The 27,377-nt window shown below is 46.7% G+C and overlaps 1 protein-coding gene across 1 annotated transcript in view; it reads right to left on the bottom strand.

The window, feature by feature from the left end:
* Positions 1-13,476: 13,476 nt before the first annotated feature.
* Positions 13,477-27,377, bottom strand: part of PROZ (protein Z, vitamin K dependent plasma glycoprotein) — a 248,373-nt gene continuing 234,472 nt past the window's right edge. Inside the window, exon 8 of the mRNA XM_069637169.1 lies at positions 13,477-14,341. Within this exon, the coding sequence (XP_069493270.1) occupies positions 13,821-14,341 (521 nt within the window). The 3' untranslated portion in view covers positions 13,477-13,820. The remainder of the gene's footprint in view (positions 14,342-27,377) is intronic.

The raw sequence follows: 27,377 nt of genomic DNA, 5'->3' as shown, positions 1-27,377 counted from the left end.
ATGTGGGGGTGAAAACTATTTCCAATCCGTCTGTAAAAACATTAAGTTCTTTCAATCGACAGATTCCAGCAGAGAAACGTGGAGACAAGATGGCCGATCTCACAGCTCATCGCGAGAGAAGCTGCACTCCACCAGACAACGTGATGAAAGGAGAGACAGCTCCAGTCGCCACAGGAACAGACATGACTCGCAATAAAGAAAATCAAGACAAAAGATCAGATATTTAGACGGGTCACCTCAAGAAAGACACAGATCGCAATCATCATCGTCCAGTGGAGAATGCAAAAGAGGCTATGTACACGCTACGGGAAACAACACAGCTATTGAATACAGCCTGACATTAATGCTACAACTAAATGGACAAAACCAAGAATTTCTAATTGATACAGGGGTTACGGTAAATGTAATCAACGATGCCGTCTACCAATCGCTCTCCACAAAGAAAGACTTAAAACAAGCTGAAACGCTGATATACCCATACGGATCAAACAAACCGTTAAACTGTCAAGGCATGTTCACTGCAACGTGTCAGTACAAAGACAAATACCAGAAAGTAAAGATCTATGTCATCAAAGGAGAAGTTCCAGGAGGCAGCATATTAAGTTTTAAGTCGGCCATACGGATGGGCCTCATTCAAATTATGTATCAAATCATGTCTGCTTACGTCACCAGCCCAAAAGACATAATACACAAAATGTTCCCAGCCCTCTTTACAGGCTGGGAAAATTAAAAGGCAAACAAGTCAAACTCCACATAAATCCACACATGCCCCCTACAGCTCAACATTACAGGGGCATTCCCCTCAATATACAGAAGCAAGTAGAGGATGAAATCCAGTCGTTGCTACAACAAGACATTATAGAACCAGCATCCGGACCAACACTATGGGTATCCCCGATAGTGTCCGTGCCCAAAAAGGACGACAATTCCAGCATCCGCATCTGTGTGGATACGAGAGCCCCAAATGTGGCAATTGAAAGAGAGCGTCATCTTGCCCCAAGAATGACAGATATGATGCATTTACTCCATGGATCAAAAGTGTTTTCTAAATTAGACTTAAACAAAGGATACAATCAGCTTGAACTGCACCCATCATCAAGATATATCACCACCTTCTCGACTCATCTGGGCATTTTCAGATATAAAAGACTTAGCTTTAGAGTGTCATCTGCTGCCAAAATCTTCCAAAACGCAATTCATCATGTAATCAAGCATATCCCCAATTGCCTAAATTATAGTGATGACATTTTAATTTTTGGCACCACTCAGGAAGCACATGATGACACCCTCAGACGGGTATGTATGACTCTTGAAGATACACAGCTCACACTCAACCCGGACAAATGCGAGATTAGCAAATCCACCATAAAATTCTTCAGACATATCTTTTCCAGCAATGGTCTACAACCGGATCCTAACAAGGTGCAAGCGCTGGTAGAAGCTCCCACTCCCACATCAACATCTGCAGTACGCTTGTTTCTTGGTATGGCTAGCTACTGCATGCGCTATATTCAGGACTTTGCATCCGTAAGCACACCCTTCAGACTACTCACAGGGAAACATCAAGAATTCCACTGGTCAAATGAATGCGAGGAATCGTTCTATGAAATCAAAAAGCGTATTGCGTCAGCCTCCTGCATGGCATATTATGACCCCAACTATAACACGGAAGTAATGGTAGATGCCAGCCCAATGGGACTAGGTGCTATCTTGGTGCAATCTAAACCGGGATCGCCACCGGACTCCCCCAGACGCATAGTGGCCTACGCGAGTCGCAGTCTATCAACAACAGAATGTGCATTCTCGCAACCTGAAAAGAAAAGCCTTGCGGTCGTGTGGGCGTGTGAGCACTATCATTTATTCCTATATGGGCGCCCATTCACCATCATCACTGATCATCAGGCTCTCACCACCATCTACGGAAAACCCACAGCCAAAATGCCTCCACGCATTGCCAGATGGGGGCTAAGGCTCCAGGAATATTCATTCAAGATCATTTACCACCCTGGCAAGGACAACAACCCTGCAGATTTCCTGTCCAGATATCCACTCCCTGCTCGGGATGAAAGACAATCAGCTAAGGCAAACCAATATGTCAACTATCTCATCAGAAATGCGCTTCCAAAATCCATCCCAACAACTCAACTCATAGAAGCGACGCTCAGTGATCACCTGCTCCAGATAGTACAGAAATCTCTAAAAACAGGACACTGGCAAAGAAGACAACATCCTGGACACCATCTATATCGCCTGAAGAAGAAGCTCATATACACACATTCAAGTTAATCAGGCACACGCTATCCATGTCCCCTTACGGTCTCCTACTGAAAGAAAATAGACTTGTCATACCATTCTGCCTGCAACAGCGAGTGCTAGACATAGCCCACACGGGACCCCGGGAAGTGGTGTCAACAAAAAGACAACTCAGAACCAAAGTGTGGTTTCCCAGAATGGACGAGAAGGTAGAGTCTCTCCTGAGCAAGTGCCTTGCATGCCAAGCCGTCGCCCCGCGCACTTTTCCAGAACCACTAAAACCGTCAACCATGCCGCAGCAGATATGGGATGAAGTGGCAATAGACATGTTTGGCCCACTAGCAAATGGCTCGTAATCATTGACGAGATCTCTCGGTTCCCAGAGGTCCACCTCCTTCAATCCACGAGTGCTCAGGAAGCAATACCAGCCCTAGATAAGACTTTCGCAGACTATGGCATTCCATCAATCGTGAAATCGGATAATGGATCTCCCTTCAGCGGGCATGATTTCACCATGTTTGCAGAACACTTAGGTTTCCAACAGAGAAAAATCACACCGTTATGGCCACAAGCCAATGGAATGGCTGAGAAATTCATGAGCAATCTCGAGCGCGCCCTACAAATTTGCCCCATCACAAATGGATCATACATGCAAGCCATCTGAACGTTACTGCGAGAATACCGAAACACGCCTCACAGCACAACGGGTGAATGCCCATCAGCACTAATGTTTGGCCGGATTGTACGCACCACACTGCCACACAACCCGTGCACCATCCTTTCTACCACGTGTGTCGACAGTGCCCGAATGAGTGACAAGACAAACAAAATGAAAATGAAGCAATATGCAGATCGCCGCAGACAAGCCAGACCAAGCCTTGTTCAAATAGATGACCAAGTCCTGGTCAGACAAAGTGAAAACACCAAAGACACCCCAGCGTTCAGGCCAGAGCCACTGACAGTAACCCACATACATGGATCCATGATCACGGCGGCCAGCCCTCAAGGAACCATCACACGGAACTCATGGTTCTTTAGAACTTTCGATGAAAGTCAAGGACCCGTGTATGTCAGGGCAGAGAGGACAGATGAGTCCTCCAACATAGATTCTGACTACAGAAAAGAGGATAGAGAAGCAGATGACAGCGACAGCAATGGCTCACCCGTGCCAACACTCACTCGCAGTCCGTCACGAAGAACAATAGGCAAACCGAGTCGCTGGATAGAAGAGATGAACTAAGCAAATCCCAGTTAAGTGTTAAGCAAAGGGGAGATGTCACGTCCCGTTTCTATTGTTACCTAAATGAGACCCTGGAGCCCAGTCTCCTTTCTATTACTTTGATTGTTTGTGGGCTGCGACCCACGTGTCATGACATGGGCGGGGCTACCGCCAAGAGTTCAGTTACTGCTTGATTAAACACCAGTTCAGACGTATTTCACTGTCTCCGTCTATCATCGATTCGCGCCTTCATTTCATGCTGTGTGCCGGCCGCTGAACTCATCATTGTGAGTTAATATATAACAGCATTGCATAATGCTGCAATTGTGTTGTCGCATTACAAGTTCCTGCAACAGGCAAATACTGATCCTCCTGTTGCACACAGTGTTATGTTTGCAGGCACCACTATGCAGCATTTGTTCAATTTGGAGTTGACGTGTCATTCTCTTTAAATATTTGCTATGATCACTACAAGAATGTCTTCTGGCTTTTTTAAATGCTTAAGTACACCACATAATCAGTGTGATTATTAAAGCCACCTGTTATTCACTGGTAAATGCTGCTTATCGTTACGCATAAGTGAGGCAAAAGTGACTGAAATTGAGTACCTGCATCCTCTATTCAGCTCCATAGATGCACAATTCCTACAGAATGTGAAAGGAAGGAGGCGCCCAGTACATTCTTATTCAGGAAAGTAGTTTAAGTATTGAGTTCATGCTAAAGTAAACTGCTGACAATGTAAAATGTGCATGAGTCTCAGAACATAGCTCAGAAAAATGCGGGATTGCATAAACCACATTCCCTGACATCGACAGGAATTATTAATGTGAAAAAAAAGTAGAGGAGGAACGTGACAGTTCTGCTGTTTGCACTGAGAAATATTTTCCCATTGTCCTGATAATGCGCCATGTAAAAGACAGCAATGCACTAGACATTTCCCCATATTGATACAATAGGGCCCATCCTAAAAGCATTGGAAAATGATTGCTAACCATCGTTACCACGTTGCGAGTAGTTTACTTGACATTATAAGAGGTCAGTGCACAACACAAGCAACTTCCACTCCAGGAAACATTGCAGAGGATAAGCGGGAGGACTGCGGGAGGACTGCGTGAGGAGCATCTAACAGGAGAAGCGGCCATAGCTGCTTCCTGAAAGACTGTGGGGCTTCATTATGAGTGTGCTGGTCTGGAAAAATGTGCTGGTAACAACGTGTACCGGCACTTTTTCCAGATTGGCAGACTCCGAGTCTGCTGATAGGGGCAGTGAACTGCCGGCAGGCCGACCTGCCAGTAGTTCCCTGCCACCACTGGCAGATAATTCACTGAAGCACTGGCACTGTTAACAACGGACTCAGACTCCATGGTAATGGGAACTGTACTTACTGTTACTCACCACCCGTAATATCCCAGTAATGCCGGGATATCGGGTGGCGGAAACGGTAAACTGAGATGGTAATACCAGCGGCTTACCGGCAATCTGGTAATGTGCCCCCATGACAGGGATCGCAAGAGTGCCGCTGCTATTTATCACTGAGAAGAATCACAGCCTTAACACTATGAACGCTTCTTCAGCTTCTTTCCTGATGTGGAGGCTGTGATTCTCATCAAAGGGTCACAATATTTGAACTCAGACATCCTCCGCCTAAGAGTAACATTGACATTTGCAAATGTTCTCTGTTTGGGGGACAGTCAGTCAGCCCTGCTAAGCGACTTGACATTACAGGGAAAAGTGACATAACTGAGAGCAGGTCGACAGTGGATGGCTGCAACAGAAGACGCCCGGGAGGCCATGTTCAGCAGGAAGCGACAACCAAACCCTGATACCGAGCAGGAGCATTAGACCCTGCACAGAGAGAGAGAACAGCAAAGAAACCCGAACTTGTGGCCGAGAAAGCAAGGACCAACAGACTGGTAGTCTGAAGAGTTGCCAGGCAGCGCCACCAACTGAACGACTGAACGCCCAAGTTTCAAGTAAGATGTCTTACATATTTCAAGGAAATACAACATTCTTTTAATTGATTCAAAAAACTATTTGCATGCCAGCTTTGCTCATTTTTGAATAATTTGTTTTCATCTTTTCACTTCTTTATTGTTTGTTCTGCCATGTCACGCACGTGCATTTCACGTATCCCCTTATTGGTCAATTACACTTGCCAAGCCCCATACGCCCCATCTCCTGTAGCGTGACCCAGAGTGCCCATCAATTGTGTAGTGGGTGTTTAACATGAAAGGAGGCTGAGGTTCAATGAGTTGAGGGCATTTGGGAGTTTAATACGGGGGGTGTGAAGGCGTCTTCTTTAATCACTCATCGCTGCATTCACGGTTCCTTCATTTAGTCACATTAAATGACTCACATTGATTATTACTTCCTGTGGGTGTAGCTGGACTGAACATTCATTTTTGATTCGTTTATAAATGTGCATATTTCATGTTCCTTATTGAACTTTTTATAGGTGCACTATTCAGGGTCGGACCCGGGACAAGATATAGGCCCGGTCACCCGAAAAAAAGTGGCCCACTCCTCGCCTCACGACCCTTGCCCTCTGATGACATCACCGGAAGTGATGTCATTTGACTCCACCCCAAAGTGACATCCCGGGAAGTGATGAAACACGTCCTTTGACCCCTTGACAAAACAGGAAGTGGCATCAAATTGCATTGGTCCTAACTACACTAAATTACTGTGAATCCAAGCAGACGTCCAAGGCCAAATAATAATATGTTATTTTATAGCACTTAAGCTAAAGCTCTTTTTTATAGAACAAATATGCATACAATATCACCCAACCTGTGTTGGTACACATTTATCAACCTAAGAAGGATGAAAGGCTTTTTGAAAAAAAAAGAAAAAAAATAGAAAAATAAATATTTTATTTTTCTCATTTTCTGTCTTCCAAACTGGCCCAGGTATGGCCAGAAACCGGCCCCCACTCTCCAAGGAGGATTTCGGGCCAGCATGGGCCGATAGGCCGAAGGGCCAATCCAACCCCGGCACTATTTGAGGGATACTACAGCCCCTCTCCTGTTATATCATTGGGTGAGTGCCAGACCTGGGCCCTCTAGGGCGAGGGGAAAGCAAAGGGACTTTTCACATGAATGGAGAAAGCATCACAAAGTCGAGCTCTGGCGCACATTAAGCCAGTCCCAGTTCTGCTCTGAAAGAAACTGGGGCGCGGTTAGGGGTGACTAGAGTCTTGTCAATAGGCTCGTGAACAAACCACTTAGGATCCCGAGTACACACGAGGAGTATGTCACTCATGGTTCTGGTATTTTCAGATTTTCTGAGGTGTAAATCTTTGTGAATGAGATAAAAGGCCACTGGTGAGATGCTCACTGACAGGTCTGAAAATATTTGTAAACTCTGGGGCGCTCTCACAATTGTGACCTGCAAGGATGAACTTTTACAGGGTGATCTGGAGCAGAGGGCTGCACTAAGAAATCCACACCCTCCCCCACACCCAAGTGTTGCATGGCACCCCTGCAAGGAGCCATGGTACATTCCACGGTGTTGTGTGGTCACATGGTTACCCATGTGACCAACCTAATAAAAGGTCCGAGCCGCTTCCGGCTCGGCAGTCACGAGTGAACCTGACTCCGCGTGTGTGTGTTGTGTTGGTGCCGGGGGGGTGCCTCGCCACGTGTGCTGGGCCCAAGGTCGGGGCCCAGCTTGAGGACGGTGCCCCTGCCGGGCAACGCCGTCCGGACGGTGCCCCTGCCGGGCAACGCCGTCCCTGTGGGTCCCCCAGCCATGTGAGGCGGGTTGGGGATGCGACCCCGGCCTGGGTGCCCCCAGCGCCGGGGCCGCGGTGGCCAGGTGGACCTGGCCACGTGTGCGGGGCTCCGGTGCTCTGGAGCGGCGTGGGCGGAACCCCCACCCCTGAGGATGCGGCATGGGCGCCGCCGAAGAGTGTGTGTTGTCGGGTGCCACCCGACCCGAGCATGGGGCTGCCCGGTGATCCGGAGCAGCCCCCAACAATGGCGACGAGGATGTCGTGCCCCGCGTGCCCCTGAAAATGCATGCGGAGGCGGGCCCATCTCCAACTGGGCCCGCAATGGAGGAGAAGTTGTGGCCTGAGGGAGGCGCGGTGGCTGCTCCCCCCCTCTCCCCTGGGTGAAGGAGGATCGGCGGCATCGGCCGCGTGTGCTGCTGCTTCCCCCCCATCTGAGGAAGAGGAATGCTCTGCGGCCTCAGCCGCAACGGGTCCCGCGAGAAGGTACAGGGGGCGGGCCCAATTCCAACTGGGCCCGCAAAGGCATCGGGGTGGGGGCCGCTCCCCACCCACGTGGAGGGGAAGGAATCTGCGGCGTCTCAGCCGCATTGTGAGAGCGGTGGTGGCCGCGTGCGCTGCCCCTCCCGCATCTGACGGGGAGCTGCCCGCGGCCTCGGCCGCCGTACACAAGAGGGGGGTGGCGGCCGCGGCCACAAGAGGAGATGGACAGCATCCGCCGAAATGGTGAGGGGGGCTGCCCCTCCCCCGCGACCTGGCCGCGGCGCACGCTGATGAGGAGGCCGGAGAGTGAAATGAGGGGCTGCCGAACAGCTGAGGCGGCCCCGAAGGAGGAACGGCATCGGCCGTGGCACAGAGGCGGCCCCCAACAGGAGGCGGGCCCAAATTCAACCAGGCCCATCTGAATAGCGGAGGCAAGCGTGGCCTGCATGGGCCCCGAAAATGGGTCAAGGAAGCGGGCCCACTACCACATGGGTCCGTGTGGAAAAAAAAATGTGTAGAACGAGGATGTCGAGGCCTGGACAGGACAAGGCGGAGCGGTGTAGTGGCCCTTCCAACAGCATGGGCAATGATGGCTGCAGGCATGGAGGAGGGTTGCAGCTCTCATGAGTGCCTGTGCGCCCTTGGCTGGGATGAGCAGCAACCTAAGGGCATTGGCCTGCCATCCGGCCACCAGCCCAGCATCCAGTCAGGGTAATACGATAAGCCCGGGCACCCGCAGGAATGGAAGAGAGCAGGAAGAAAGGAAAGGTGATCCACAGCACCCCGCCAAGAAGAGCTGCAGGAGACATGAGTGGCCAAACACAATGCCACCAGCCCCTATGTGAAAGGGGAAGTGTGTGGAGGGGCCTGTCGTCCGTCACCAGTGCCCTGCCGCGGGTTGCTCCCACACAAGTGGACCTAGCCGATGTGGCCCCTGGGCCTCCCCAGGTGCGGCTTTGCTGGCCCTGTGTGACTTTGGTGAAGGTTGGCGGGGACTCGGACTGTGTATACTGCAACTCCACAGGTGTGGAAGATGGACACCACCATCGACATCCCCATGAAGACGGGGGGCCTGCAGACATGGACTTGTTTAAAGTGGGCCAGTATCTGGGCAATGTGATGTTGTGCACACTGGCACGCTCGGAAGGCGTCGGGTGGTGCCAGCGCCTCGTAGTTATGTTGTCATAGTAAGACCACTCACCCAGGTTAATAAAGGTGTATTAGTAGAGTGGTCATAGGAGCAATAGTGCGTAGTTAGTGACATATGTTTTGTTTTGTTGTTATGGAAAAGGAGGAGTGTTGCATGGCACCCCTGCAAGGAGCCATGGTACATTCCACGGTGTTGTGTGGTCACATGGTTACCCATGTGACCAACCTAATAAAAGGTCCGAGCCGCTTCCGGCTCGGCAGTCACGAGTGAACCTGACTCCGCGTGTGTGTGTTGTGTTGGTGCCGGGGGGGTGCCTCGCCACGTGTGCTGGGCCCAAGGTCGGGGCCCAGCTTGAGGACGGTGCCCCTGCCGGGCAACGCCGTCCGGACGGTGCCCCTGCCGGGCAACGCCGTCCCTGTGGGTCCCCCAGCCATGTGAGGCGGGTTGAGGATGCGACCCCGGCCTGGGTGCCCCCAGCGCCGGGGCCGCGGTGGCCAGGTGGACCTGGCCACGTGTGCGGGGCTCCGGTGCTCTGGAGCGGGGTGGGCGGAACCCCCACCCCTGAGGATGCGGCATGGGCGCCGCCGAAGAGTGTGTGTTGTCGGGTGCCACCCGACCCGAGCATGGGGCTGCCCGGTGATCCGGAGCAGCCCCCAACACCAAGTCAAGCAGTAGATCCTTTGCACAAGCTCTAGCAGTGCCGTTCAGACTGTGACCTTTGAACCGGAAGGGGCCTAGATGTCCACTTAAGATGGAAGCTCTCTCGGACTTCAGAATCCCTTGTGGCTTCCCACGGGTTTCTTGCTAAGGTCCTGACCTAAAGCCTCATAAGCACACACCCTCAGGGCAGCAGCCAAGGACTGTTCTCTGACACATTGCCCTCCAGCGGTCGTTATCACTGCACAGGTGAGCAGTGGGAGTAGGTCCGCCAATGAGGGCCTCACCTTCATGCACCACATTGCTTCCGGCCACATTCTTTGCAAATGGCCCAATGCATGCATGGTGTATGGAACACAACCCCAAATATCTGATTGACTGTATAAAAAGTGGCTGAAAATGTTAACAAGCATATTTTAAAAAATTCACAAAAAAAGGAAAACCATCGTGCAAAAATACCTCAAAATGGCTTTTATTAATCTTCATCGTCCTTGTTGGCACCTACAGTTACAGTGCCCTGGTTTCAGGTTATGATCAGGTGGGTGGCTTTGGATATAGTGGATGGCAGAGAAAATGCAAACGATGGGTTGCTACCATCAGAATGATGCTGGAGATGCTTGGATAATGAAGGTGTGGCTGCCGAATAGCTTGGCTGGTGAGGAAAGGATAGCTCAGGGTCAACGCGCTTGCCTTGGAAACAACACCACACAAAGCAACACAGGTTCGATCCCCGGGTCCGCGCTATTTTCCGCGGTATAAACATTTTATGACTATCCAAGTATATATTTTATGACAATCCAAGTATATATCTATAAAAAAACAAAACAGTGGCCTGCTGTTAGGGCTTTCTTCATCTGAGCCTTTTTTAGGAGCCTTTAAAGTCCAGAGAAAGTCAAAAAGCAAGAGCAGGAAGTCAAATGCTTTCATTAATTGTGGTGAGTTTAAAATATGAGATCAAGTTAAGGGAGCTTCAGATGTAGTTTTAAATGTGCTGAATGTCTTCCTTTTTTACTTGTGCATCTCCCAGAGTCCCTCACCCCACTCCCTGTGGTCTATTTGGGACTGCTATAAATCAATTTGCGAATTAATCTTTCTTTTTAGTTTGGGCTATTTGTGGGACTTATAAGCCGAAACTATTGCATTAGAGTACAGCTAGGGAGAAATGGCATGAAAAGGGACACAGCCTGTGGGTGTTCTTTGGTTATTTACGCTTCCATTGACTGATCTCTATAGCCATTCCCACCCAGTTTCTGCCCCTCCCAGCCCAAAACACCTCCTCACGGAAACTCTATGAGCTCGCTTTAATCATGAGCCTTACCATCAAACTTTGCACTCGTGGTGTCTGCCAGGGTTTTGTCAAAGCAGTCAAGTGTTTCAGAGTGCGGCTGACTTAATTGATGCGGTAAACATGCTCCTGATATAACAAAATTATCTGAACCAGGTCTGCCTTCAGCCACATGATTTATAAGCACTATGTACGTCCTTCACTGAAGTCCTGTGTAAAACAAGCATTGGCAAAACCACCAGTTTTGGCTTGTGTATAGGTATTAGGCATTTTTCAGGCCCTGCTATTAGATGCCAAGGTGCATGCACCATTCTCCACCTGCTACCATCAATGCCCAGTTAATACCACTACGGCAGTGCCTGACAAGTGCCTTTGCCATGCCTACACAAGAGCCCAAACTGTTGGCATTGCCATTGCTTGTTCTTATTATGCTTAAAAAACGGAAAGAAGGAAATTCTAACTAACCTTCTTACCTAGCTATTGAATTCCATATTTTTCTCATGGATTCGTTCACGGCCAACATTTTAAGCATGTAAGTATTTTGACTTAGAAACATGGAATCACTTCCAAATTCTTAGGCTTGGATTTTGATATGACCTCCTATTCCAAAAAGTTAAATGGAGCACTCCCTCCGCTGCACCTCTGCGTCAAAACCCATGAGTGGCGCACAGATTATCCAAAACGCTGTCAATCAAAAGATAAACAAAGCGGGAATGGGTCAACTTGCAACTGTGGAGAGAGGATCCTTGAAGTTTAAGATAAGGAAGAGGGATTTGATAAAACCTATGAACACTAGTAGGCTTTGCTTGATCTCTGAGGAGTCTTGTTATTGTGCTTCAGTTTTATTTCGATCTTTGTTTAGACCGTGAAGGCTAACCTGCTAAAATGATGTGTGTGTGTGTTGATGTGTGCAGTGGATTGCATCTGTTGCGTGCATTAGTTGAAAGAGACAACATATAGATTTGAAAGAAATGCAATGATTGTGGTACTTGTTCCTGTCTTGGGCATCCATGTTTTGGACCCTTCAGAATTTAGAAATCGCTGTTGGTGTGCCTTGATTTGATTGTTGGCGCAATTCACAAATAGCCCTTAATTATGAGCATACCGCATGCATGAATCATTACAAAAATAACGAACTTTTACCTCCTCTCAAGAGGTAAAACGTTCGAAAATCTCCCCAGGTATCTTTACAACTATTTCCCTGTACTGAAAGGAATCGCGAGGGATTCCCCTCAATTGAGCAAAAAAGGTTTTGGCAATGGGAAGAAAAGGGGTGAAGAGAGGGCATCGCTGGTCCCCACCTTCTCGCCACCCTTGCACATAATATACAAAAGGGTTACAAATGACCCCTTTGTGCATTACAAAATTATGTACGGCAGTGGTATGACCCTGTAATCAATGAAAAAAGAGAAAATAAAGAAATAGAATTAAGTGATAAACTCAGATGGGCGGGGTCATCGGGTAATGCCCCGGTGCTGACTTCATTACTATTCGCATACCAGCATGTGTATCCAGGATGCTAATAGTTTTTTATTTCAGTTGAGGAGCAGCGTGCTTGTCGTTTCTCAACTTAGAAAAAACTACAAAACAAGATGGCCACCATGGATGAAGGAGAAGTGCACTACACATATTCCCTGCTCCCTTTCCGTGATTGCCTTTGCTGTGACAGCGGAAGCGCTGAGAACACTCAGTGTTCCCGCTGCCGGTGAGGGACATGGAAGCTGTGGCTAAGTGGGGCGGTAAAGAGTTGAGGTGGAGGGGTCGAGGTAGGTGTAAATTGGGGTTGGGGCCAGGGGGAGCACTTACTTGCAGCCCAGCATTGACGATGACAGCCTCCCGCTTCTGAGGAGGCGCAGAACGCAGGCCTTCATTTCCGAGCTTTCTGATTGGCTTGGAGGACGCCCAGCCCCCTCCCCACCAGGTTCTGATATGCTGTATTTTTGGAAACCTGCATTTATTACCAGGAACATGGCCAAGGGTGGGTTAGCTGCACAGGTAAAGCTCTGGTCTCTGACATGAGGACAGCCTGCACTTGTTCACGGGTGGACGGAGCCTTTCATCTTTCTGAGGTCCATAAATCAAGTACCATTATGAATGGGGTGATACCAGCTGTTATTACAGCACTTAGAAGCTAGAGGTGTCCGGCATGCAGCGCTATAAAGGAGCATGTAACTAACCTGGTGGATCTTTCAGGATTGTATGGTTTTTCAGAAATACCCCCTGAGGTAACATTAATTACCACATGCAGTATTTCCGTTTGTGAATCTGCCCACCTCATTTGAGGCGGTAATGTAAATTTTCGTCCCTACCTTCAAGGGCGCCGGGGAGTTAGATGACTGCTTTCCAGGTTGGGGCTGCAAGATTTCTCACCATTGTTTGCTGTTTAAAGTCCATATTTACTGGATGGAACGCACATGCTTTCTTACTCACAAGTCATGCCCGTTGAGCCTGCGGTCTGGCTTCTTTTCATGACCTCTGAAAAGAAGAAAATGTGTGTTCTGCCACCAGATCTGCTGACTTGACAATTCGTGCGGCTGGGCACTTCCCGAAATGTGTGATTCTTCTAATGAGAGAGCCTGGAGTGGAGGGCACTGAAGGGTTGAGTTCAAAGGTGTCCTTTTCCTTCCTGTTGACAAGGCTTGACTCAATTGGCATGGTCCTTGCTGAAACTGTCATATTAATTGGCACTGATTTTTTAAATGTATGTCTTTATTACTTCTCAACTTTTGTAGAAAACCAACATCTACGTGGTTTACAACAAAAGAGTTTTATAGGAATAATAAAACAGCCAAACTAATCAAATTACAACCTAATATAACAACGAATTAAGAGAAACTGTAAATCACAAAAAACCCTGAGCCCCAGATCATGCCTCACGCTCCAACATTTCTGCATCATGAATGTTAAAAGAAATGCCTAGTGTAGAATGTTCTGGAAAGGACGTGTCACGGTCCAGCACAAGCATTGGGTTGATGGGTTTGGCAAACATCAGATAAAATATGAACAGATATTAAAACGCTATAGCCTTGACTTAACTACCACGCTAATCCATTATTTCTCTGAACCAAGTGGTGTACCGTGACACTTTGGTGAAGAGGAGCACCTTAAGGTCGCTGGCTTGCATTGACGAGGAGCCCATAAGTCCAGTCAGAAACCAAGTTCCGTTTTTTTCGGCGGCAAAAATGCCTCCTGATGCCAGAGTGCCGTTGACAAGGTCTTGAGTGCGCCCACAAAACCTTCTGTTGGTTTGGCTGATGTTCAGCATTGCTTCGCACATCTCCTTTTGAAGGAAATAGGCTTGGAGCTGGAGTGGCGATTCGCCCAGGCCGCCCTCGTCCTGGATTCTCCAGCCACTGACGGTGCCCGCTTGCTCGGGCATTAGGACCTGCTCAGCAAAATCTTTCTCGGGAATGCAGATGGGCAGGCAGGAGTTGCTGTACTTGATGGGCTTGCTGAGGTGGAGTAATGCAATGTTGTGCTCATCCTTTTCTTTGGAATACCTCCTGTGGGTGTGTGCTTGGTACACCGAGATGACCTGTCGACGGTGTTCAGCTGCCGCCATTCCTAAAGAGAAACAGCAATTTCATGAATGTTAGAAAATGGTGGGACATCCATTACAAACAGTATGTAAGTATGCTTCTTCGGAACATGAAACCCTAAAAATTGGATCGTTCATGTGATGAAAAAACACATTTTCCTAGTCTTTTTTTGCTGTTTTCTTTGTGGCGGCTGCAAAACCACTGCTGCGTCATTCCCGTTCAATCCGCTCATACAAGGATACAACGGGAAAGGCTATAGAGAAGAATAAGGGCTACAGAATGGGGTATCCCGCTCTTAAAAAATAAGTCAGTGGCACAGGCTGCGTTTTATCCGCTGGCCCAAAAACGAAACCCAGCAATTTCACCGGGAACTGAGGATGGATGTTCGGTAATGTGATTAAGACGAGTATGCTCGTCCTGTTTGCATAGACATGCATAATAGCCCAGCAGTTAAAGGGTTAACTGATAATAGATGTGAAATTAGAACATTGTTAGGAGCAAACGAAAAACAAGGCAAACCCCATAGATTAGTATTATTTCCTTTAACAGATATTTAAACATGTCATAAACAAAGAAAAAGCACTTTCCTGTAGTAATGCCGATCTGTAAAGGATCACATGCTCGTTAGTAAACCTTTTTAGATTTATTTTGTTTTGGGTATTTACTGAGCGTAAACCTAGCTTCAGAACAGGGACGTCATTTAGGGGTCACCAGGGGTCACACTTGCGACCCCTGAGGTCTCCCTTGCTATCCCTGTGGGATCCCTAACTTTTTTTTTTACAAATTGAAGGTCCTGGGCTGTGGCCAATGCCATGTGCCTCTTTGTTTCTAGAGTGGCTGGCTTTCTTGTACAGGCTTCTTAAAAAAACAAGGGGTTCCACAAGTGTAACACTTTGAATAATGACCCTAAATAAGAAAGAATAGGAATAACAAATAATTTGTCTTTATGGAATTCTAAACAATAATTGCTAGACTCATTAAAGGTTTATTTCAGTCTGTTCTTAAACACCTCAAATTCACAATGCAGACAAAATCCTCCAAAAGCAGTTAGAGTAGAATAAGTATCAATTTCGGACTATGTATTTTGCTTTTCGCAAGTTGCAGTTATAGCATGTTTTTTTCTGCCGATACATATGGTGATCCATTCTTGTATGAAATGTATAGCACGTTACAATGATATTGTAACCATATTTTTTATAGTTTACTTAGAACCAATGCTATGTGTGACCACTTCCTGTTTTGTCAAGGGGTAAACGGTCATGTTCCTTCGTAGCCCGTGATGTCACTTTGGGTTAGGGTCAAATAACATCACTTCCTGTGATGTCATCAGAGGTCAAGGGTCATGTGATGTCACTTCCGCTACCCCTGGCATTTTGGTGAAATGACATACCTGCTTCAGAATGTAATGGAGTGGTGTCCATTGGTAGTGGTGCCATGCACACATCAGATGTTTACAGGTGGAATCAGACAAACAATTTCTCATTTATGAGCGGCTTACCATTTAGAGTAACAGAATCGTTAAAAGATTGTGTGGGCTGCAAAGGGCGCTCATCATTAGGGATACTGGACTGCGTGGGTTTAAGCGCCACGTGTATCTTACTGTGTGTAGAAGGTGCTCCTTCAAGAGGGCAACCTGAAATGCGTTAGGGTGTTAGCAAGTCGGATGTCAATAGGTATGAGATTTCACAATCTCGGGGTGCAGATTTTGAATACTAACTCCGCTTTTTTTTTCGTGCATTTCTGCGGCTCTAGTTTGGCCAAGCCCTTACTATTGCTTATGTGCCGACCACTAGAGATAGTGACTTTTTCTGCCAGATCCGACAGGGCATACATGGTGACAACTTTGCATATGATGCAGCTGGTTCCTATGGTAACGCATGTGTATGAGTAGCCAGTGTATGAGTAGCCAATGAAGTCTGACATATGTCGGTATTATGTGTTTGTATTTGAACAGACCTTTGATTAGCCGGGAAGCGGTGTAGAGGACACTTCTCATAGGTGCGACTGTGGTGATGAATGAGTACACCACTGATCCGGGTCCTCTGCCCGGATGAGAAATGGTGGATCTGAAGCCAGGTAAGAAGGCCTTGGTTTACGCAGCAAGGATAGGTGTTACCATGCTGGCATTTCTCTGCTATGTGTGTTTTAAGGAGCTGTGGGTCTCAAGGTAGAACCCTAAAAACCTGGTGCAGACTGTCAGCTGCCGGGTGAACCCTCAAGGTTTATGGCGGACAGCCAGAGCTACATGTGGGCTTCTCTAGGTTGTGTTTAATGAAGTTGGAATTCCATCTTGGTGGGGATCAGTTTGAGGCAGGCACTTGTAATTTCGGTCTGAATCAGAGAGGGATATGTAGTCTCTCTTTATTGGTGTATTTCGATGTTCCGGATGGTGAGGTGGATTCTCAGGGGGATGTAGAGGTGGAAGACTATGGGCAAGAGAAGGGATCACTGTGGGTCTCCATAGGTGATAGCTAGAGGTGGCGACCTGAAGTTATCCATGTGGACAACCTGATTCTGGTGTTTTAGGTAAGAGGTGAACCAGCAGAGAATGTGTTCTCTGTTACCCATGCTCTTCAGCTGTGTGTTGCAGAGAGATAAAGGAGTATCTACCACTTGGATGGTGACTGTGTCCATGCTGCATCTCAGCCAGAAGCCAGACTGAGAGGTCTGCAGGGTTCCGTTGGCCCAGATGTGAGATTGCAGATGGGTGGCTATGAATCTTCCAAAGATCTTTTCTAGATAAGGAAGGTGGAGGAGGGGCTGGCATCTGGCATCTGCTAAGGTGGTCCCGATCCAGCATTGGCTTCTTGAGCAGGTAAGCGATTTGTCTAGTTTTAAAGATAGTGCGGAAAGCGCCCTAAATCAAGTATCCATTCATGATTGAATATAAGTAGGAACTTGATTTGAGGGATCCTAGGGTCTTTGTCAGGTCTTTCATGATGAGTGTTTAGAAGGTAGGCTAAATTGTTGATCTGTATGGCGGAATGGGCGTGGTACTGTCTGCGTTGGTGTTTGGGCAGCTTACGGATACCTAATTAAAGAAGACATTTTTGATTGCAGTTGATTTCTCAACTGAGCCTGGTACGGGAGATACGGGAGGTGGATAAAGCACTAATTTAAAGCCTTACTTTGTTAGTTGCCATTGGCTGTGGTGTTCTAGTAGTAGGAGTCTTTTGCAGGTTTCATCATTTTTCTGCAGCAAGTCCGCAATGCTTTAAGTAGGGTCAGAGGGCGATTTGGAGTTGCGCTAGGGTTTCCCTTGCTTCTGGATGACTCTTATGCTGACGTTGAGTTCTTCTGTGAACCAGGAAGCAGACGCTTTGGGTAGGATGTTTTGATATTTTTATTGGCATGTATATTAATGTCTGACTTCAGGGTGTTGCTGGTTGTTTTTAGCAAAGCGTTGAGAACCATTTTGCAGGGTCCTGAAAAGATGGTGGCAAGGCTGATCAGATCTTTGGGGAGTGTGGCCATTCTAAAGGAGAGTGTTTGATGGATCTAGATGTCGGCTTCATAGTCTTGGGTTTGGTACGATTGGTCTTGATCACATAGTGAATGGGGAAGGGATGGTAGTTATCTTACCAGTTGAGCGTATCGGTTGTTTTACTGGTATTGCATACTTTTGCCGACACCTGTTTTTCCGACGGGTGTTTTGCCGACAATTTCCATCGACATTGTTATGGGGGTAGGGTAAATAAAGGGTTTGGGGTGAAGGAAAAAAATAAATAATTCAATTAATGGGGGCTAATTTTTAAATAATTTAAAAAGAAATTCGATTAACTTTTTTTCGGCAAAGCTCCCACGGCAAAACACCTGTTGGAAAAAGGGGGGTTGGCGGAATGACATGGAGCCGTTGTACTATTGGTATTCAGTGCTCTCTAGCAACGCAGCAAGGAAATATTTTATTGTGAGTATGATGGAAATGGTTAAAAACATGTGGCAATTATTTAAAAATACCTTTTTTTAAATACCACCTAAATAAAGTGTTGTGATCGCTTGGGATATTTACTGCATGAGGGGAACAGAAAGTACAGAATGGTGTAAATATGGGTTATTGACCCCATTCAGTACCCTGTGCGATAAATATCATGTTTTTGTGCATAATTATGGATGAACTAATAATAATTATAGTGTATAATGCTTTTTTGGAAATGCAGTATGCAACATTTCTAAGAATCTGCATCTGTTACTGTCATACGTGTGTTTTTCTCATAATGTGTCAGAGACTGAATACTCCTGCTGCATGTGGAAGTCGTATTTAAGAGAAGCAGTGATGGTAGGTCACAATCTGCCAAAAATAAAACGAAAACCATAGTCAGTTTATCCAAGAAATATAGATTTCTGGTAAATATCGGTTATTTACCCAAGGAAGGGCTTTTTATGTACCCCCATACAGTAATTATCCTCTGCAAACCTAGCTCATTATTAGGTGGTATTTTTTAAAACTATTTAAATGCCACATGTTTTTACCCAGCTAGGCCCTCATTATGAGTTTAATGGTAAAAATAGATGGTATTTGTAAGTACAACCTGATTTTACCTAAGGCTTGTTTGATTATGAGGCATCGTATAAATACCACCATATGTTCAACTCCACACAAGATGTGGAAGTAAAAATGTAAAAAAAATCCCCAAGACGATTTCTACCGTTGCCACCATATTCGAGTAAGTATTGCTTTGCATCCAGGTGCAAATGAAGCATGCTGGATATGGGTAACAGGATATGCAATGAAGGAAACACCATTTTGCACATTGTTAAAGGAATAGGGCGCTCAAAAATGTTATGGGCTTAAAAGATGGGCAATAATACAAAAAAAAAATAAACATCTTTTTAATGAAAGTTCCTATGTAAAATGTTTCACAAATAATGTTTAAACCCCTTTAAAATGAAGCACTAGGAGGCGTCCATTTTGTGAAATGGACGAGCCTCCTGTGCTTGAGTTAATCTCTGCCCTCGCGGCACTAATGAAACAAAAGCCACCTGCTGGTATCTTTTATTACAGTGGCGGCTTTTGCTTCAAAGTGTTGAGACACTAACACCGACCTATGAGACCACAGCCTTAAGGGCTGCTAATATGATTTTAAGATGCCTCAGTGTTATATAGGATACATTGTGATACGTCAGGTAAAATACTGCATAAGTTCCTTTATTGAAGTTACATCAAGCTGCTTAATAGGTAACCACTGGCTCCCACCACCCAGGCTACATCTTCCAACTGCCTGGGGTGGAACCCCTTCACGCCAACATTCCCTCACTCATACATCAACATTCTCATCTTACAACATTCTCTCTGACCTCACACACTCAGTTCAGCCATCGGAGCTCTTCACAACATACCACCCTTCATTGCCAGACATACACACTCAATAATAGCTTCACAACACACCTCCCTTCCTTACCGAACATACACTCTGAAAGCACTTTACAACACTCAGCCATTAGGGCTGCTGGCATTATGATATGCTGACCAGGCTTTAAAGCCTTGGCATTGGGAAGAACATGGTGTTATAACAATAGTCGTGCTATAACAATAGACGTCATTTTCGACGTGACACTGAATGGTGAAAAAGTATACGTTTCACAGGAAGCGAGGGAAGTGGCATGTAGGTCCAAGGTTACAGCCGAGTCTGGCCATTTTCGAAAATAGTTTTTTCATGGGAACGGGTACAGCAGGTGCACAGGACTTGGGGGAAGAGAGAGAACGGACTAAGGGGAACCTTCTCTTGAGGAGGGGGAAAGCTGCTTTCCAGGACATGAAAACCTGGGAAGCAGCAGTATGACCCCATGGTGATAAGAAGGTGATTTCACAGCTTGAATTGGTCTATAAAAGAGTGTGATTTGCGGAGTGGGAGGCGGTTAGGTTGTTTAGAAGGTGGCATGCTGCCAGATTTCGTAATGCAATGCAATAAACTATGCCTATAAATTGCTACTCTTCAAAATTCTATCACGTAGGCTCTGTTTCTTTCACAAATGCAACTAGTCGAAATAGTCCTCTTTCTCTATTCATTCTGGCAAGTAAAATGACAAGGATCCAGACCTAGGTTTTTTAAAGAAAGTTTATTAAGCAGTTCAGACCTGAGGTTTTTAACAAGCCGTATTTATTTCTTCATAATAGATGATCCAATTATTATACCTGAAGTTGTATTTTTCCAGCCGCAAAGTTGTGAACATTTTCAATGATTGAAGGACAAGTGAACAAGAGAGTGGTCAGAGGGGTAGGCAGGTGGGGTCAATTGGTGGAGCAGAGGAGACCGGAGTGGACGGTAAGAGTTTGGGAATGAGAGAATGGCTTGGAAGGTTATGTAGGTTATATATGAGTTGTCAGGCATTCGGAAGGAGCCCAGGGGAAAAGTTGAGATTACCCCAAATTGGTGGCAGAGGACCCAGCCCAATAAGAATTTTGCAATGCCTTAGAGCCCTACCCCAATAATAGAGGGATGCAATCGTAGTGGAAAGGAGGGAACCCAATTGGCACCTGGAGGAAGAGTCGAGAGAGGGGAGAGGATGCAGGGCCAGATCCGTTACTGATTGTTCAATCCCTCTCCAATGAGCTGGGCAAGTATCAGAAGACCAATCCGGAATGCTAGCCAGGTTAGCAGCTATAATGTAATACCGGAGGATCAGAGAATTCGGTCCCCCCCTAAATTTGCTCACCTGCAGGACCTTGCATCCCACTCATGGTCACCTGCACGCACAGATAAAAGTTGTCAATTTCCTCTAGAGGGCCAACTCTTGGGCAGAAGGGATCCTAACTGGTAGAGCAGATGCCCCTTAGAGCAGGTGAAGAACAATATTCATTTTAATTGCAGCTACACATGCCAGCCACAAGTTCTCCTACCTCTTCAGGTCATTGGACAAGGCGCAAATCAGTTTGCTTTATAGAGCCAGCTGAAAGGTGTTACCTTAACACCTAAGTAGTTGATCACCCCCTCTCTCTAGTGAAAGGGATAAGTACGCTCAAGGACTGCCAGTGTATCAGAAGTCTCAGACACATTGAGCCCCACTAATTTCACCAGGCTAATAGAGTACCCTGATGCCACCCGCAAACCCTTGACTCCCAGAAGCAAAGCAGGGAGTGTATGCAAGGTATCGGACATCATCTGCAAGACTTTGTCTGCATACAAAGCCGCCTTGTATTCGAACTGGCCTACCCAGATCCTATGAATCTCCGCACTCAATCTGATCCGCCTCGCCAAAGGTTCCATAATTAAAGCAAAATTAAAGGGGAGAGGACGCACCCCAGCGAGTTCCCTACGTAGATAGCAACCAAAGGAGAGAGCCTACCGTTTATCCTAATTCTGGAATTGGGGAATCAATAGCCTGCCATGACGAACTGAATGAACCTTGCTGAACCCAAAATCCTGGAGTGCCAGACAGAGACCCCCCAATCTACCTGATCAACCACCTTGTTCATGTCAAGTGCCAGCAGCGTCATGGGTGTGCCAGACCTTTTACTGTATTCTATAATACTGACCACCCATCTAATATTATCCTGAGTATTACGGTGCAAAATGAAGCCAGTTTGATCAGGGTCAATGATATAGGGGAGAACCTCCATCAGTCTAAGGGATAACACCTTTGCATAAATCTTTGCAAGTATGTTAAGCAAAGCTATCAGGCAATATGAATCGCACTCTGAAGGGTCTTTGCCAGGTTTCAAACAAAACATAGTCCCTGACTCTCCTATAGTACCAATTACCGCTCCCGAGTCTAAGTAAGAATTAAACAGAGAAACCATTGGTGGAGCCTACTTATCCTGAAAGGTCTTGTAGAACTGGGCCGAGAAACAATCCATCCCTTGGGCTTTTAAGGAATGGAGGGACCTAATGGCCCTACAAACTTTCTCCTCTGCGGTGCTGTCAAATTCATGCCGGATCGGGTGTGCAACCTTAGGCTGATCCGCCTTAGCAACATAATCCTGTTGCACCGCTGGTGAAAGGTCTTCCTCTGTCTGCAGGGCTCGGTAAAATGATGTGAAAGCTTTGCCTCCTCCGTCCACGAGTGCATCCTTAATACACACAACATAATTTCTTGTTATAAATTGACAGAGCTAATAAGCCAAAAATGTATTGGCCTTATTGTCTTGCGAATAGTAATATTGTTCAATAAGGATCAACGAGGCAGCGGTCTCGGCAGCCAAAAATTCCTCCAGGTCAGCCGTAGCCAACTGCACCTCCTTATAACCCCCTTTAATACCCAAGAGCGAATGGGATATCTCCTTTTCCCGAATAAAGGCCTCCAGATGCTCCCTTGATTTCCTTTTAGCCAGAAAGTAAGCTGAGTAGCGACTAATTATCTTGCCCCTAACGCCTACTTTCACGTCACATTACGAGAAGACCCACAGTCGGCATTATCCCGAAAATAATTCTTAATCACGCTCGCTATGTCCCCCCGTAACAACAGATCCTGGATAAGAGGATCATACAACCACTATTCCCTTGCAGGCTGAAAGATCATCGAAGCAGTAACCACAGCATGATCAAAGAATAACTTAGGGCCAACACATACCCCCTTCACAAAGGGGGCCAAGGAGGAAGAAAACAAGAGAAGATCAATCCGAGAGTGATTCTTGTGCACATGTAAGAAATGCGTGTAATCTCTTTCTGTGCCACGCGAAAAAACCTCCAGACCTCAAATCAGACCTATCACCCTCAAAATTCTCACTAAAGCGTTGGCATTTTTATAATCATCCGCGGAAGAGGGCAACATTTTATCGACAGCAGGTTCAGGTATATGGCTAAAATCACTGCCCATAAGATCATCACCGTTGATGAAAGAGGCTAGGGAAGGCAATAATGAGAGTAGATAGTCAGCCTGTGCCTCATTGGAGAGATAGAGCGATACTGGGGTCACCAGATGGCCAAACACATGCCCCTTCACCAAAAGAAATCTACCTTGAAGATCTCAACACCCCGCAGTACTAAAGGGAGTATCACTGGAGATCAAAATTGCTGGACCCCTCTTTTTAGCTCTGCCCGAGGCAAAGTATTGTTTTGGAAAATGCCTGCTATGAAGCTTCTTTTCGACCATTGCCAACATAGGAGTTTCCTGGAGCAACACAACAGCAAACCCCAGTGAGTGGGACCCTTTCAGTAGAGACTTCCTCTTCACCTGAGAGTTCATGCCCTGAACATTGAGGGTTACTATTCCAAATGTTTCCATTTGTATCCATGCAAGCAAATCAAATGCAAAAACCCAAAGCCAAAGACAGCAAAATACCAAAGAACACACCCACCCACGCCCATCCCCGAAAATCTCTAATGACATCCCCTCCAACAAACCCACAACCAACAAACCTGTCACCTCACACGGATCTGGGTGCAAAGCCTGACCTCCCCCGCGTCGACCCCAGAGCCACCCCACACCACTGCCCCCCAGGCCCAAACCCAAAACTATATAATAGTTATAATACTGTTATCTCCATTCCCACCCATAACAGCTGCACCTAGCCTGGAAAATAAAGAAGATACCCGTCTGTCAGTGCACGCATAGGTACATCAGGCAGTAAAAAGTGATCAATGTTCCAAACTTCAGGCCTGCACTCGGGCGAGGATGCCCCAGTGCCAGCATCTCTCCTCAGCCCTTTATGTCCCCCTACTTTAGACCATTATTTGACCTGTGGCTGCCGAGGCCTGTGGGTCCCAACACTTCCTCCTCAGGAGTGTGCGGAGAGGAGTCCCGAGAAAGAGTGTTCATGATTAGCATCAATTCCTGCATGCACCAAATTACCTTCCTTTCCCCCTCGACAACGTAGATCACAGAGCGCAGGACTCCCCCATTGATACTTGATCTCCCTCTCTTGCAGCCAGTCTCTTCTCTTAGACAAGGTCACTGAGGCCAAATCCTGAAGGAGAATACATTTTGTGCCACTGAAGGAGCGATCCGAATGCAGGGAGATTCCTGCATATTCCTTTCTTTCACTTTTTAAAAGGGAACTCTCAGAACATCTGGGATGAGATTTTTCTGTAGTTGAATTGACAATTAGACCCTGTGAGTACAGTCCAATGTTATCACCCCTGATAGTCCGGGTGCTCTGAGCCTGAAAGGAGGGTTTTGAGGAGATCCAGAACATATGCCTGCAGCTCAGAGTTCTTGACCAGCGTTGGTATACCTCGAATACAAATGTTGTTCCTCCTGGACCTATTCTGTGCATCTTCTTGGCGCTCCTGTTAGAGCCTCTGTTGTTCCTTCAACACAGAAATACTGTTGTCAAAGGGGCAAAAGGTCATAGCTCATTTCACAGGTCGTATCTTCCACATCATCAATTCGGGATTCAACAACATCGACCATCTTGTCCATTGCAACAACTTTCTGAGTGAACTCAGCAACCGAGCTCTGAAATTCCCTTTTCATCTCAGCCAGCATCTTTAACTGGAACAGGTCTTGCTTGATGGACGGGGCCACCAGTCCTTCCCCATCATCAGGTCCCATTTCTTTGAGGTAGTGCCGCCATCATTGCAATAACGTCACCAGACCTGCCGGACTTCATGGACTTGGTCGCAATGCTGCTGACTAACTCCCCTGTGGTCCCACTACCCCACGGCCGGTGTAAGAGAGATGGTTGGGGGGGAAAAAAGGCAGCAACGTGATCTTCCTGCATTACCACAGCAGCGAGTATTACAGGCAGGGGTGGCAGTAGAAGAAGAGAAGGGTGTCCTCAGCAAGGTTCATTTTGAGACGTCCAGGCTGGAGAACCATCGCAGTTAGGGAAGCCTCACCACTAGCCCCAGAGCAATCCGCAAGCTCCCGGGAGCTGCCAAGGTCGGGGAAGACCCGCTCCTCAAGGTGTGCTGCAGCGTGTCGAGGGGCCCCCGCACCCGGCTCAGAGCACCGGTACGCACACTTCCGGAGCCTCAGGATTGCCACAGCAAACACCCATCGGTGGTGTCGTCTCACACTCAGTCCTGTCTCCACCAGACCTGCAGATGTCCCCACTGGGCACCAGGAGAGATCAGGTGCTCACTGATCGCAGCAGGAGATGTCCGATGCGGCCGAGTGACCGGCGTGTCTCTGTAGCACAGTCACTCCTTCTGGTGCCCTGATGACACCACCACCATCTTGGGCGCAGTTTGGCACTCGGCTGTGGGACCCATATCGCCTCTAAGCAGCCCATGATATGGCTCAGAAGAGGCCCTTGCCTCCACCAAGGGGTCTCACAGTGGGGTAGAAAAGAGCAGTGGAACAGGGGGACCCCAGGGTCGTCACAGGCAGGCCGATCAGTTGGGAATCAAAGAACCACCATGGAGCATGAACACCAGCTCGGCTCGTGGCTTAGCCACACACTCTCTGGTGTTTAAGGGCACAAGAAACATATTTCACATGTGGAGTGAAGCATGCTGCCTGTTCAGTGCCGTCCAGAACTATTTCTTCATATTGTGTACCTGTGTCTGGGGCAACAAGTGTTACAAATGTTCTGCCTCTTACCCTTACTCCATGCAGAAGATGTGGGCAAAAGGCTTGAATCCCTATTTTACACCTGTAAAAAGCAAATTAAATCTGTAGCGAATCATAATGTCAGCCGCCAGCAACAGCATTACTGATTGTTTTATGTTAGGGGTGTAAAAAGGTACAGGAACCTACGGTTGCCCAGATTCCCCTACCTTTTTTACAACCCTAATACAAAATAATAAAATAACCTAAAGAGGGCTAGTGATGCATAAGTGTTAGTGGCAGCTCCCTTTCCATGTAAATTGCACTTAATTTCAAAATACCCCCCTAGATGACTGCACCAATCACTATCTAGATCTGCATCCACTCCTGCTTCTTTCTATTCTTCTCCTATGACTCCCCTCCAAGCTACTCCCCATTGCTAACAATGTAAGAGCATGCCGTTTGCCCTCTTTTCTTGCTCATATATTTTTATTGTTACCGGCCTTCCTATAATTGTGTACTAAGCTTAGGGGTTAGCTTGTTTATATATTCAAATAAATAAATCAATACAATCTTCCTTTAAAAGTGGCAATTATGAATTCCAAAATTGTAGTTCTCCTAGGGAAAAATGTCTCAATTTACCAACCTCTCCTTATTTTTCAACTAGACCCTGCAAGGAGTAAGAAGATTTTCAGGATAAGACATGGAACTAACAAACAATGATGCTGGAGCCATGGATGACAACCAAAATCTCTTGTCTTCACGTCACATCCATAAAACTAGCTTAACATCCTCACAAAATCCTCTCCAGAAGATGCAGTTACATAAGTGGGCTTATCATAGAATTTAAGCCACAATAATGAGTTTGATCATCGATGATGAGTGGTTAGGTTCCACTGTCCAACTTAATTGGCCTTTAAGCTGGGTGGCAGGCTATTGTATCCTGGTAGTGGCCGACTGAACTCATCATTATGGCCAATAGAATACCAGCACAACATCAGGCATTCTAATGTGCTTCTATTGTGAAAGAAAAACAGGCCACGAAGAGGTAAACAAATCCAAATCGAAATGTTATCAGCATTGCCTTGCTTTCAATGGGCGGATGAAATCTGGCCCTGTGCATAGAATTACCCTTTTTAAGGAGGATAACACAGTGATCATTAGTAGCCGAGGACCTGCACCGGGTCCAGCCAATGGAACCATTACTCTCCCTTCGAAGGATGAGGCGGAGGAAAAAACAACAGGTAGATGGATCCTTAGACTGAAAATGCTATAAGAACCACAAACACTAATGAAGAGAAACTCATATAGGGTAGGCGAGTGCAATACAATTCCATCAGCTGCACACTTTCCCAAATACCGAAGCACAAAAATCTGATGTCTACAAAAGAACAGACTTGGAGCAGCCATCATACAGGTCCCAAAGCCTCCATCTTTTTGGAGTTTTTTCGTCCACCTCAAATTTCCTAATGTCTTAGAACATTTTAGATTTTTAAGGGACCCAAATTATAGCATCCTTAAGTCATTAACTATAAAAGATATGTTTCTGAGGAGATGTGTGGGCATTACGATCAACTAGAAGAAGTACTGTCTTTACCCATTGAGCAGTTTGAGGTAGATCACAGAAACTGATCTACAGCAGGTTCTTTACCTATCTGGCTATTGGTATTTATCATGACCTAGAGAAAAGT

The sequence above is a fragment of the Ambystoma mexicanum genome, chromosome 7p (genome assembly GCF_040938575.1).
Source record: "Ambystoma mexicanum isolate Mex_15411 chromosome 7p, UKY_AmexF1_1, whole genome shotgun sequence".
NCBI classification, from domain to species: domain Eukaryota; kingdom Metazoa; phylum Chordata; class Amphibia; order Caudata; family Ambystomatidae; genus Ambystoma; species Ambystoma mexicanum.
Note: the sequence above shows the minus strand (reverse complement) of the source record. Positions and strands in the feature narration are given on the sequence as shown.